Source organism: Trachurus trachurus, assembly GCF_905171665.1.
Source record: "Trachurus trachurus genome assembly, chromosome: 22".
Classification (NCBI taxonomy): Eukaryota; Metazoa; Chordata; class Actinopteri; order Carangiformes; family Carangidae; genus Trachurus; species Trachurus trachurus.
This window is the reverse complement of record NC_139907.1, coordinates 18,658,412-18,672,994: the sequence shown is the minus strand read 5'-3', so window position 1 is coordinate 18,672,994 and position 14,583 is coordinate 18,658,412. Positions and strand designations below refer to the sequence as shown.

The 14,583-nt window shown below is 43.1% G+C and overlaps 2 protein-coding genes across 2 annotated transcripts; one reads left to right on the top strand and one right to left on the bottom strand.

Annotated features, from left to right (window-relative positions):
- The first annotated feature begins 897 nt into the window (after positions 1 to 897).
- Positions 898 to 5,317, top strand: adprs (ADP-ribosylserine hydrolase). The gene is made up of 6 exons (XM_083998986.1): positions 898 to 1,424; positions 2,367 to 2,463; positions 2,546 to 2,753; positions 3,473 to 3,660; positions 3,736 to 3,836; positions 4,716 to 5,317. Exons 1-6 carry the CDS (start codon positions 1,235 to 1,237, stop codon positions 5,075 to 5,077), a joined length of 1,146 nt encoding a protein of 381 aa, XP_083855112.1. The 5' UTR covers positions 898 to 1,234; the 3' UTR covers positions 5,078 to 5,317.
- A 1,224-nt stretch (positions 5,318 to 6,541) lies between these two features.
- LOC311006253 (b(0,+)-type amino acid transporter 1) lies at positions 6,542 to 14,015 on the bottom strand (the record flags this gene model as incomplete). The annotated part of the gene is made up of 6 exons (XM_083999007.1): positions 6,542 to 6,772; positions 6,861 to 6,948; positions 7,044 to 7,168; positions 7,254 to 7,383; positions 7,502 to 7,635; positions 13,317 to 14,015. 6 exons carry the CDS (start codon positions 14,013 to 14,015, stop codon positions 6,542 to 6,544), a joined length of 1,407 nt encoding a protein of 468 aa, XP_083855133.1.
- Positions 14,016 to 14,583: the final 568 nt, after the last annotated feature.

The following is a 14,583-nucleotide window of genomic DNA, read 5'->3' as shown; positions in this document are numbered from 1 at the left end:
TTTTAATAATCACCTCGAGGAATCAAAGAACATCTGGTAGAGTGCTGCTGGAGTCCCACAAGCTCCAGAACAAAACTAGCAAAATAACACAATACCATTCACAATTATGGAGCTGATTCCAGTTCCTGGTATTGTACATAGAGGGATTCCCCCAAAATGACTTTGTTTCACTCAGCAGATTTGACCTCAACCAGTACTTTTTACCACTTGAAAAATGTGTAAAGGGACATTACGATGTAAAAATTAGGCTATTTCGCCTGCCAAAAAGTGATTTGTCTCTGGTATTATACATATGGGATATGTTGCCCCAAAATGACTTTATATCACTCAGCAGAGCAACCTCCACCAGTACTTTTAACCACTTGAAAAATGAGTAAAGGGACATTACAATGTAAAAATCTGGCTATTTCGCCTGCCGAAAACTGATTCCAGTCCCTGGTATTGTACAGGGATATGTTGCTCCAAGATGACTTTATATCACTCAGCAGAGGTAAAGGTAAAGGTACTTTATTTGTCACATATACAGCTAGTACAGTGAAATTCTTTCTCTGCATTTAACCCATCCCTGAGGAGCAGTGGGCAGCCGCAGTAGCGCCGGGGACCAACTCCAGATTATGAGCCAGTGCCTTTGAGGTTTAGCAGAGTAAGATTTAGCAGAGTAAGATTTACAAGATTTGACCTCCACCAGTACTTTTAACCACTTGAAAAATGTGTAAAGGGACATTACAATGTAAAAATCAGGCTATTTTTACTAGAACTTCATAATCAAAACTGGCGCCTCTTCCTTTACGTGCCGGAAACTCCCATGATGCATCATGCGTTCATCGCGGGATTACGTTAGTTCAGAGCGATTACGTCACGTTTGCACTTTTCTTTTCTCCAGAAAGTTGGGTCGCGTTTATTGTGTCCACTTCGGTATCCGACGGATTTCTCTGTATAGAGATCACCAAACCAGATCAGGTTGCAGGTTTTTGTCTCGGTGAAAGTCCCATAGACAGACAAAGAGTCCGGTCTATGGACGTGCAGCTCTGCGTGTGACGGCCCGGGTCCTTCATCCGGGACTCGGACACCCAGAGGTTTTCAGGAAGCAGCAGGAAGGGACAGGCAAGTCAACGTTTGTTGTTGTTGTCGTCGCTGAGCTCTGCACTGCGTCCTCTCCCTGCATCCAGCCTGGTCTGCGGACCAGCGGTGTGCTTGTCTCGGTGCAGGCTGACGGTTCTTCACCGGCGGATGAATGGCAATGACGGCGGTGAGAGCGGTGGTCGCAGCGGGGGGCCCGGCGTCTTTGTCCCGGTTTAGGGGCGCGCTGGTGGCCGCGGTGCTCGGCGACTGTGTCGGCGGAGAGTTTGAAGGAGCGGAGGAGGTTCCTATGGAGAGTGTGCTGCAGCACCTGAGCAGCCTGGACGACGAGACGAAAGGAAACGGTGTGTGAAGGCGTTATTAGATTCATAAAGGTGACACACCACAGTGTAAAGTGGTGTTGATGATGACAGATACACATGATCAGACCCCGGCCTCCTGCTCTCTGCACACATGTCAATGTATAGCCTCAAGCCAGGAGAGTAGGAATATCAACGACACTGCCGGTAGTCACTCGGTTTTAGTTTTGTTATAACTATCTATTACGTCCAAATGTAGTAGATAATAATCAGTAATGGGTAAAACTCAAACCATTGAGTTAGAAATTAGATGCTTTTGTCAAGTGTTGCAAAAACATGCTGGAGCTTTATGAAGATATTACAATAAGATTAAGAATTACTTTATATTATACTTATTGGTAACACTTTATTTTAAGGGGTCCTTGTTCCTGTGTATCTACCTAATTAATTACAGTGTAATTACCTATGTAACCGTATGTAATAACATGTACTTACATTGTAAATACATAGTGTATTTTGGTGTACTTACAGGTCCTTGTTACACTTGTAATAAGAAATGCTTGTGCAAAGAGAGAGGCCACTTTGGCATTTCTTATTACAAGTGTAACAAGGACCTGTAAGTACACCAAAATACACTATGTATTTACAATGTAAGTACATGTTATTACATAGGTAATTACACTGTAATTAATTAGGTAGATACACAGGAACAAGGACCCCTTAAAATAAAGTGTTACCTTATTATTATTATTACTTCATAAGATCATCAATAAATTAGAATATTAACATTGGAAATTTTTAGTTTAATAATTTCAGCACTTGCTCTGGACTACTCAATTTGTTAATGATCCAACTTGTAGTTTATCCTTGATAGCCAATTTCTAAATGGTGCTGAAATACTTCTAAATATAATAATTCAGATGCATGATGTTTTGTGTATAATGCACTCTTTGTATATATTTATATATGCTTTCTTGTGCCTGTTAGGTATTCTTGAATACAGTGATGACACGGCAATGGCGCGTTGTGTGGTCCAGTCTCTACTCACCCGTACCGGCTTTGATGAGCAGGACATGGCTCGCAGGTAAACATCTGCACACTGCTGGAATTAAATGAACAGCACTCGCAAACGCACACGCTGAACCTCAGGTATCTCATTCCTTCAGATTTGCCAAGGAGTACAGTGCATCCCCTGGTCGTGGTTATGGTTCTGGGGTGATCCAGGTGCTGAAGAAGCTGTCCTCCCCCCAGCTCAGCGATGTGTACCAGCCAGCCAGGGACCAGTTTAATGGTCGAGGCTCCTTTGGGAATGGCGGGGCCATGAGGGCAGCTCCCTTTGCACTGGCCTTCCCTGACCTGGCTGATGTTAAAAAGGTGAGAAAAGGCTGCCTTTGTGAACTCAAAGCATGTTACACACATGTGGAAGGCATCCTATGAAATCGCATTTGTCGATACTCATTCACGTCTTTATGCTGGTTCCTAGGGAGTCATCTTTGATACATTTTTGCTTTTTCCCTTATCTGTATTTTTCTAAACATTTAACATTATTACTTAAGTTATTTCTACAAATAGACGGACTATATGACTGACTTCTATGCAGCTGTAGTGTAATCTTAGCTCAGCTGGAACCACTCCACATAATAATACCCTTATAAATGATTAGTGATTTAATATTGTTATTAGATGTTGGATAAACCAGTTGTGACCCTTAAGACACACTCACAAATCTCAAATGAAGAATCAGGTCTCTACATAAGGTCAAGTTAGAAAGCATTTTTATTAAACAATGCATTGAGTTTAATATTGTTTGAATGGTTATGTTTCTTACTAATTACATGACAGGTAATTATACATTTTATCTTGATTAAAATTGTGTTGCATATTCTCAGTCAAGTCCCACATCCTTCTTAAATAAGTCACATAATCTTTATTTCTGTTCTTCTTTATCTTCAGTTCTGCTCAAGTCATAAAGAATCCAAGTCAAAGTATTTCTCTTCATAAATAAAATGACCTAATTGTGACCTAAGTGAAACAGGCATCTCAGTTCCTGGTTGGACTGATTTTTCTCTCTTTTTTTTTTCTTTCCTCTGCAGTTTGCTCGTCTGGGCGCCATGCTGACCCACTCCTGCTCTCTGGGTTATAACGGAGCAGTGCTGCAGGCGTTAGCGGTGCACCTGTCCCTGCAGGGGGCACTTGACTTACCTCAGCAGTTCATCAGCAGGCTCATCACAGAGATGGAGGAAGTTGAGGACGATGAGGCGACTCGCAATGACGCCAGAATGTGAGTAAAACCACACATCTGTTCAGACATACAAGATAAGACGTCTGAAGTGTCTAACATGACGTGTCTGTTCAGCCTAAAGGAAGCAGACAAGCCGTTCTGTGAGCGCCTCCACAGAGTCAAAGACCTGATGGACAGGAACAAGGTCAGCATAGAGGAGGTCATCTCTGAGCTGGGTTAGTATCTGCATCTGGCTTTTCACCTGTTTCTTCATGAAATGTCTTATATTCTCTAGGGATGCACCTATCTGATATTAAGATCAGATATCAGACTTGACTAAATAGCTAGATCGGGTATCAGATAATGGGGCTGATCCATGACGCAGATCTGTTCGCTTCAATTCTATGTTCGTCATGACGTGTGCTACATCATGTGGTTAGACGACAAACACAGCAGCAATGTTTTACAAAGTTAGGAAAGTGATGTTTAAAGGGACTGCAAGGAGTTTTGGAAAGCAAAGTGTTTTCACACTACATTTCCCATGAGTGAAATTCTTGGATTGGCACAAGACGGACGAAAGCAAAAACATTTGCCAAGAATGTTTTCATTAATCAAGAACGAAAGTCTGAGGTTTGAAGACGATCAGATACCGTCGTAGTTCCGACCATGTACGGTGATTAGAACCGAAACTAGGAAATGCTGGGCGAGTCGACCACTAAATAATAATATCAAAATAACTCTAAAGACAAAATGATATATTTATCGAAAATGGACCCATTAGTGTGGGTAACATAGATTCATCCACATTAATATGAGACTCTTTTATAACCAAAAGCAAACTCCTCTGGGTCTCTTTAAGTCAAGCCTGATGCCTTCACTCTCTTCCACATGGCAAGGTACACAGTTTATTACTTCATCAGTGGTATCGGATGGGTATCGGATATCGGCTGATACGCACAGCCCAGGTTTCTTATCGGCATTGGGACTGTAAAAGCTGGATCGGTGCATCCCTAACATTCTCCCACTATTTTGGATTTAGAGCAGGGATTTAACATGTAGTTAAATGTTGCCTTCAGGAACGTGCGATTCCAGTCTGAATCTGTCTTTGCTTCTAGGTAACGGCATCGCTGCACTCCACTCGGTCCCCACAGCCATCTTTTGTGTCCTCCACTGCCTGCAGCCCAGGGAATGCCTTCCAGAGAGCTACGGCGGCCTGGAGAGGACAATAGCCTACAGCCTGGCCTTGGGAGGGGACACAGACACCATAGCCTGCATGGCCGGGGCCATCGCTGGGGCCCACTACGGCATCGAGGCCGTTCCACAGTCCTGGATGAGGTGCTGTGAGGGGGCGGAGGATGCGGACATGAACGCTAAGCGGCTTCACATGCTGTACCACCAGTCGTCACAGGGGGGCGGGAACGGGCAGGGAGAGCAGAGCTGTGCAAACGGTACAGAGAAGAAAACTGAGGCAGAGTGATGCCTCAGACGGACGGATTTTGACAAAAAGACTCTCACACACTGACACACATGAAACATACACAAGGGACACTGTCATTTTCCTTTGTCAGACTTTTTTGTCTGCAGATGCATATACAGTACATAACACACAGTATCCATGTCCTGCTCTCTGCTGTTTTTGTGTTGAACAATCTTTTGTCATGTGAAAATTGCACTATGAATTGGCCATGTGTTGTTTTATCCTTTTGGTGGATGACGGTTATTTAATAAACTTCTTTTTTTTTAATCCACACAATCTGTATGTGTGTTTTCTTTTAATTCATGACTCTACATGGACTCAGGAAGGTCTCCATCAAGATAACTTATTGATCTACTGATCTAGCTTCCATAGCTTAACATCAACATCCTCATGGTATCACGCTCACTCGCTGATTAGTATGTATGCAAACATTCACAAAAGTGAAGGATCCAGCTAATTAAATCGATTGCTAAGCTAACAGTACATTTTTAAAATAATGACTGAATTATAATAAAACAAATAAACTCGCCTTGTTTTCAAACACCACTAACAGGAGGTAGCCACCCTCATTACTTACCAACTAAAGTCAAGAAGCACTGAGTGCCGCACAGTTCACCACTTTTTTGTGTCCCTGGAAACACTTCTGTTGTGTTGTGATTTTTTGCTGTGTGTGCGTTGTCAAATTGATTAAGTTGTTTTCTGATTTTGTAACATGTTAGTGTCTTTGTATGTGTTTTCTTGAGCTGCAGTGTGTCCACCACAGCGGAGCTTGGATCAACAAACCAACACTGGAGTCATGCAGCAACATGGCTAATGAATGCAAACCTTGTTGTCTTTACATCTTCTGCTTCTAAAGCAAGTGAGACATTTAAACTTTAACTAACAAGTAACATGTTTTTTTCCCCCACACAGCTTTAGTGAAAAGGCTGCAGCAAAAAGGATAGTGATAAGCTTGTGGTGCTTTCCTCACTTAAAAAAAAAAACATTGATAGTGTTTAGAGAACAGTAAAACCTCTGTTTGGAGTTTGTATCTTGTGAAAACACAGTGCAACTCAAGTTTACCTCTACTTATTCCCAAATAACATGTAACATCATCATCAAAAAAAAAAACACACACACTGATACTTGATTAGACATTTTATGTAAAGACGTAGTTGTTTGTTTTGTGTTAAAAAAAATTCATTCAATATATATATAATAATGTTTATATTACAAAAGAACATTCATAATACACTGAAATTGGACAGATAAAATTAAGTCACAAGTCACCAAAATAAATACTCTGTAAACCTGTGCAAAAAGGCAATACATACCAAAAAAAGAAGAATGAATGAATTAGTGAATGTTTTGAAGTACATCTTACAAGCATTTTATAGAAGTTAAGAGAAGAAGAGAAATGGGAGGTAATACAACAGTAGGAGGCGGCTGCTCTTGTGATGTTTGAATGCGGATGAGAAGTGTAAATCACAGGTTTTTCTCTGCCGGTGCGACCTCTAAGAAGAGCTGCAGGAACACCGTTAACTTGGTCAGCAGGCCTGGGCAGAGCTTGAAATGGATGAAGGGTATGTAGACTAGAACTCCACTGAAGATAAATAAAGTCACATAGAGGTATTCAATCTGAGGATTGTCTATGATCGGTGCCAGCACGAGGAATATCGCTGCAATGAGGACCAGGATGGGAAGTATGATGGGAACCTGTGGAGAGAGGAGGAAATGAGAAGTGAGTCTCCTGCAGTCTGCAGTCTCATACAAAAAAAGACAGAGGAGTGTATGTGACACTGACCCTGTACGGCCTCGGCAGCTCTGGCTTCTTGATCTTGAGATAGATGAGTCCAGACAGGGTGATGGCATAGAAGAACCAGGCAGTGAAACTGACAACAGCAACACAGACACATGTCAGACAAACACAAACAGACTGTCTTGCCTTTTGTATCTGTAGGAAATCAAACAGAGAGCTGGCCTTCACCTGAAGAAGTTGACGATACTCTGGAAGTCTCCGGGGATCAGCACCACCAGAGAGACGATGGTGGTGAAGATCAGCGCCGGGGACGGAGTCAGTCTGTGGACGTGAGCCATGGACAGAATATCTGGCTGCAAAACAAACCAAGAAACAAACCGTGTGACAATCTTATGCTTTACAATCCATCATGTTTCTATAAGATGAAGACACTCTCACCATGTGTCCTTCCCTGGCAGCAACAAAGCACACACGACCTCCGCTGAAGAAGGTCCCGTTCAGAGAACCGAAAGCTGACAGCGCTGCAGCCACGGACATGATCCAGCCCCAGCTACCTAACACCTTGTTCCTGCGGGGCAAACAGGGTGAGTTTAAATGGTGATCTGGGATTGGTTGGAAGTTATTTTAACATCAGAAACCAGGAGTAAGTCTGGATCTAAGTCACCAGCAGGTGCATGCTGCCTTACCCCCAGGTAACTGCTACTGCACTGGAGGACATGAGCTCTTTGGGCGTCATCACGGTCAGGTAGCTCACGTTCACCAGCAGGTACAAGCCTGTCACCAGAGAAATGGCGATCACCACGGCCCGAGGAAGATTGACCTGAGACACAAAAGGACAAAGTGTTTAGGGTTAGATCAGGATGTGCAAACATACGAATGGTTTTCATCCTGCTGTAAAAAATAACGTTAAATAAGGATATAAGCAGAAGATAAACTCCAATGTTAAATGAAATTATTAAAATGTATGGATATAAACCTAAAGTTTACGGTCTATCTTACTTCTCTGTCATTACAGAGAAGAAAAATACTCTAAAAGCCATACCTGTGTATTGACTTGTCACACTATCACACATGGGGCTGAACAATTAGTGGAGATATTCTCATAATCACAATATGAACAACTGCAAAATATAAATAAAAAGAGCTGCAAGGATAAACTTGTCACAACAAACCACCTATGAAGCACTGTAGAGCTACACAGATGACCTGGCCTGCGCATTATAGTCTTCATATGAAAGAGGACATGCTTGTTGATTATAAGACCTGACAAAAATCCCACCATCATCATTTAAAAAAAATAAAATAAAATGCAAAAACACAACTACAGTGGAGTTACAGAATAACGATCATGTTTTCTTTCATAATGAAACTCAACAAATCATTGTTTAAGGAGTTGCCACAGGGCACAATCACAAACTTATTGTGTTTAGCTCAAGCTGACATGAACAGTAAGGCTTTATCAAGTGGAAAGATGAGGTCAGCTCGGACCTCATTAGTGCAGCAGGTGATAAAACCATTTGTCCTTTGAACCTCTTCAATCATTGTTTTAGATCATCCATTGTATTTTCAGTCGCAAAAGGTGCAGCTAAGCCATCTGCCGAGAGTTTTTGAATACAAAAAAAAACATTAAACATAATAAAACATTACCTAACTAAGAACCAACAACCTTGTGTGACCTCCTTTTTCTATATGAATATGATGTGACACTGTAGCTGCTGTTTGTTGCTTTGTCCTTGTATTATAACACAGTAAGACACGCACATGACAACAACACTAGTGGTGGATGCTCACCTTTCTCACACTTAGATAAGACCACGGTGCTGACCTCTTTAAGTGTCTTTATGTGAGTAAACACAGTGACATCTGGGAGTCTGTTTACTGCCCTGCATCAAAGCCTCGTAGCAAGTTCACTCACAGATTAAAATCTTACAAGAACAAAAAAATCTTTAAAAATAAATACACACATGCACAATCCAGCTTCTTAAAGCCTCACCTCTGGTCTTTCCAGCTCCTCTGTGACATAGTTCAAGTTGTACCAGCCAGCATAAGACCAGAGTCCTTGATAAAAAGCCATTCCCAGAGTGCTCATAGAGGACTGAGTCCCTTTAAACGAATTCTCAACTCTTAAATTCTCCACAATGACATCGCTGCTCTGCACGAGCGCCACTATCCCTCCAATCACTATGAATGTCAGTGTCAGCACTTTGGCCACCAGGAAGACCACCTGGATTCTGACAGCGATGCGGACGTTCAGGATATTGATCGTGGCGACGACCAGTATGGTCACAGCAGCTGCACACTTCACCACCACCTGTGGAGGAGGGCAGCCGGGGTAAAACGGTGCCACAGCATACTCTGCAATGCTGATAGCCATTGCTGCCATGCTGCACGGCTTCACCAACAAGATAAAGGTGAAGGCAGCAAAGAAAGCAGGACATGCACCATAGATCCTCAGTATGTAGATGAAGTCTCCACCAGATTCAGAAATGATCGTCCCGAGCTCAGTGTAGGACAGTGCTCCGAACAAAGCTACAACTCCTGACAGAGCCCAGATCAGCAGACTGGCTCCGGGGCTGCCCACGTAGGCCAGGACAAACTGAGGGGACATGAATATACCAGATCCGATCATTGTTCCCGAAACCATTGCCACACCGCCAATCAACCCAATTTCCCGCTTCATTTTCAGGCCTTCATGTTTGTTGTCCGCCATGGCCTCACAGTTCACAGAGCAATAGTTGTTGGAGACGCGCAGACAAAAAAACGTATTCACACACTGAAGGACTAAAAATCTACATAGTAACTGATCACAGGGCAGTAAAAACCTTTTATTGTTGGCCACATGAATTCAACATTAACTCTGCTGCAGCTGTAAATGTTTGTTGATCCCTGTCTTAACTCAAAGTTCTCACCCGAACTGAATCTCTTATCTGATATGAACATCCCCATGTTGAACTGTGTCATTCAAAACAGCACTTTCACTCATCATGTAATTTACCATCAGGCCTGATAGTCCTATACTGTACAACATCAATAAACAATGAATGATAGTGTATCTCTATTGGATAAGAAGATCCCCAGAGATAAATTGATGTAACAGGACATTACAAAATGAAGTGCCAGTATTTTCATGAGCAGACAGGTACAAAAACAATACATAACAAAATACAAAACAAATTTTAAAAAAAGAAAGAAAAAGAAAGCTTTTTTTTGTCATAATGGTAAAGTGTAAGTGTTGGGTTTCTGAGGAAAGACAGCACTTCAGAAAAACTAGGGTAGGGTTAGGGTTAGGGTTCGTTCGTCATGTGCCCATCAGTGTGAAATTTATTGGCAATAATCAAACTGTCATGAAATCGATAAGTTTTTAATCATTAATCAAGCAGTTGAAGTAAGGCCACACACTAGAATTTGAAAATACAATACATTTTATGTATAAAGTGATGTGTATAAAAATGGTGCCATTTTACATTCAGTTCAATAATAAGCAGTATTACCTCAAATTAATTTTTGCCAACTGTATAATTGTAGAATTTTGTGAAATAAATGAAAAGTAAACTGTCTCACCTCTGGATGTTTCAGCTCTTCAGTTAAATAATTCAAAGTATTCCAGCCATCGTAGGACCACAAGCCCTGATAGAAAGCAATACCAATGGAGCTGACAGCAACGTTTGTCCCCTCAAAGGAGTTTTCAAAGCTCTGCGTTTTGCCCTGGAAAAGCATCACAACGCCTCCCAGTGTGATTACTGCCATTGCCAGCACCTTGACCACCAGTGATACCACCTGGATGCCAGTGGCCAAGCGGACGCTCACACAGTTCACCACAGCCAGCGCCAGAATGCCTACTGCAGCCACGCACTTCACCACCAGCTGTGGAGGGGTGCAGCCCTCGTAGAACGGGGCCACCACATACTCAGCAAAGCTCAGGGCGATCCCTGTGGCGCTGGCAGGCCTCATGACGATGACAAAACTGAAGACGAACATGAAAGCCACCACTTTCCCCGTAGTCCTCAGCATGTAGATGTACTCTGCTCCAGACTCTGGTATCACTGTGCCCAGCTCAGCATAGCAAAGCCCCCCCAGCATGGCCACCAACCCACAGCAAGCCCAGATGATGAGGCTGGCTCCTGGGCTGCCAATAGTGGACAGCACATACTGGGGGGATATGAATATCCCAGATCCCATCATAGTCCCAGCAATGAATGACACAGCTCCTATGATCCCCACTTCTCTCTTCAGATTGAGCCTCGGGTCGTCGCTCTCCATGGTCAGAGAGCTGCTGTCTTCTCACCGTCTCCCACAGTGGACACTGGACATGCGGCAGACCTGCCTGCTGATTATCTGCTCACTGTGAGGCAACGTTAGGGCGGTCAACAATACGAGGTGAGAACTGAGACCAAGGTGTGGCAACAACAAGGTGAATTGCAATCACTTAAACAACAGATTTGACTTGTTTTTATGGCAGAGGTGGTTTGATATTAATCAGTGTGTGTCCAAATAAGGAGTTGAGAGAGGAGAGAAAACTAGACTATTTAAAAAAAAGAAAGAAACCAAACTACTGCTGATTGGCATATATTACACACATCTCACATGTTTTGAGCATATTGTTCGGGCTGAGATGATTTTGTTTTTTAAGAGGGCAAAGACAAACTGAAAATATATTTTTATCTGATTTCATTTCTATTATTTTGTATGTCCATACACCCTTCCTTTAAAGAAATGTCAGCTAAATGTGAAGTCTGGGATCCCATTTATGGAGAAATACATACACACACTGTATATGTGCACAACAAGCGAATAGATTTGTTTTTTACTTGCCCTTAGGTGTGAGCCTTGTGTTATATGGTGATCGGTCCAGGAAGTATTGTGCCTCTCATGCAGTGTGAGATGTGATAAGATATCTGAACAAGATAAGTGTGTCCATAAAAATGGATTTATGAATTTTATGAATGTTTATACTGTTTACTGTCAGTGAGAGATTCACCGGCAGTAAACACATGAGTTCATTCCAAAAGTCTCACATAAAAACCATCATTAGAAACCATTTGGTGGTCGAGACCAGATGACACATGGTACATGATTGCATTAATTAGCCTGATGATGTCACCGGCCTCTAAAGCTTGTTGATCTAGTGATGTCAGTCTAATTGAACCAGTCAGCTAATGTACCTGGTGTTTATTTTGCTCCTGATGACAGTTTTTAAGTAAAACTGTATCATTGCTTCAGTCTTAACCGACTATTACAGTGTTAGCCTCCCTCTGTGAGAAGCAGCAGTGGTTTTAACTTGGATGCCAGGTTCTTCATGCTGTCACTAGAGTGACCTCCACCTGGAAAACATATTGTGGCCTCTTGTATCTGATTCTTTTGGTGACAACTCAAAGTCTTATCTCCTCCTAAACCGTCCTTGTCTAGCAGAAACCATGCCCTTGGAGGTGTGAATTTGTTTCCAGCAGTGTCACACTTGAGTCCGGACCTCTCTACCTGTGAAGCCTCTTGGCTGTAAAAACAGAAACAGCCGATGATAAGACAAGAGACTTGCGTTAATCCACAGGGAAGGTGCTTGAACTCTTGTTTCTTTCCCCACACAGCAAACACCAACGACCCTGACACCTTACCTACAGTGCACACACAAGACAGTCCAGAGAACAGAGCTGTAAAACTGCACAAAGCACTCGTTAAACTCTCATGTCCTCCCCTAGATATTAAGGACAAAGAGGTGGTCCACCGATCTATGACCGGGACACAATCAGCAGCACTGGTCCTCCAGAACCAGAGACTTGACAAGATGTTGCCAGCTCCCTGCGTTACGGTTTATGGGGCAGTGTTACAGACAACAAAGGATAGTCACCTTCATTTCTCCCAGAATTGCAAGAGCATTGTTTTGCTCCAATGCTCATGACAAACCAGTGACAGTGTGTCCTGTTCTCCAGTTTTGATCAGTGATCGATCGTAGGTGTGGGTCTCAAATAAACCCTGAGCTCAAATGTTCCTACCTCACTTTCCTGTGACATGTTTATATAAAAACTCAACCAGGAACACGCAGCTCTTTTTATAATCACTCCATGTTCCTTAAGAAGTAGGTTTTTCAAATACAGACTCGTCTCAGAGGATCAGGATGTCCCCACTTGACAAACAGGGACGGGATGACCGAGTTTGTTCCTGTGCTCTCTTCGGGCATTAACAGGGATGGACAGTAACTATGTAAATCCACGTTAACTCTAAAAATCTGACTTGTATTGTATCTGTATCTGACTTGAGTAATTATTGACGCTGGGGATCTTTAGTTCGACTCAAGCGATGGTGCTCTGTGCTCTCTCCATCTCTAGTCATTTAAGGTGTGTACAGTACAGCAGTTGGGTTGATGACATTGAAGTCAGCAGCAATAAAAATCTAAAGCTTGTTTATTTGTGAGGACAACCAGTGTTAGAGGGGAAAGGTCAGCTAACTGCTTATGGGTCTTACTCAGTGTATTTTCCACGTTAACTTAACATTAACTTTTTTACTTACCTCCGGACGCTTGAGCTCTTCAGTAACATAATTCAGGTTGTTCCAGCCGTCATAGGACCACAGTCCCTGGTAGAAAGCTATGCCAATTGGATTGATACCCAAGTTTGTGTTGTCGAAAGAGTCCTGAAAGTTTTCAGTGTGCCCTCTGACAAGCATCACCACGCCTCCTATTATGATGACAGCCAGGGCCAGAACCTTGGCCACCATAAAAAACACTTGGACTGACATTGAAAACCGAACATTGAGGCAGTTCACCGTGGCCAAAGCTACGATTGCAGCCGCAGCCACGCACTTCACCAGCAGCACGGGAGGGGCACACTCCGGGTAGAAAGGAGCCACAACGTACTGAGCAAAACTCAGCGCGATGCCGGCAACACCGGCCGGTCTCACAAACAGCACAGAGCTAAAGATTAACATGAAGGCGACCACTGGACCTGAAGTCCTGAGGATGTAGATGTACTCTCCCCCCGACTCTCTGATGACAGTGCCCAGCTCAGCGTAGCAGAACGAGGCCATTATCACCAGTACGCCGCAGCAGGCCCACACCACCAGGCTGGCTCCGGGGCTGCCGATGGTGGCGAGCACCGTCTGCGGGGACATGAAGATCCCAGACCCGATCATGGTCCCTCCGATGAGGGACACGGCTCCCACCAGACCTAGCTCCCGCTTCAGGGTGAGCTTCTGCGGTTTGTCGTCCATAATTAGAGCTGGTACAGACCATCTGATGTCTGACACCTTTAGCAGAGGAGAAAACACGATAATTCTGTGACCAAAGTCGCTCTTGCAGCAACTCCAGGGAGTTAATAATTATGTAGGTGGGTCATACAACAGAAGAACCTTGTTTTGCTGTGTATCTTATCTGGCATATCTTTATTTGGCTTTTCTGGTTGGCTGTGCCCGGAGCTCAGTGCTGCTCTCTGGTACTCTCTGGCTCTCTGGTACTGGGCCCCGGATACAGAGGTTCTGAAATCTGTGAATCATTCATTCACACTCACAATAATCACACACACATCACTCACCTGCTCACAGACAGACTTACGCAACACACACCTTCCTGGTATTTCTGTACTTCATCTATTCAAATAAAACATTTTGCATGATTTTTAACACTATGTGTAGTTTCTACAGTGTTTTTGTTACACACACCAAGAGTCAGTGTATTTAACAGAACAGTAGTACTTTAAATCCTTGGGCAAAAAAAACCTTTACCAGAAAAAACTGCAGTCTTTACAAAGTATTTTATATTGTGTATGTCACAACTTTAACC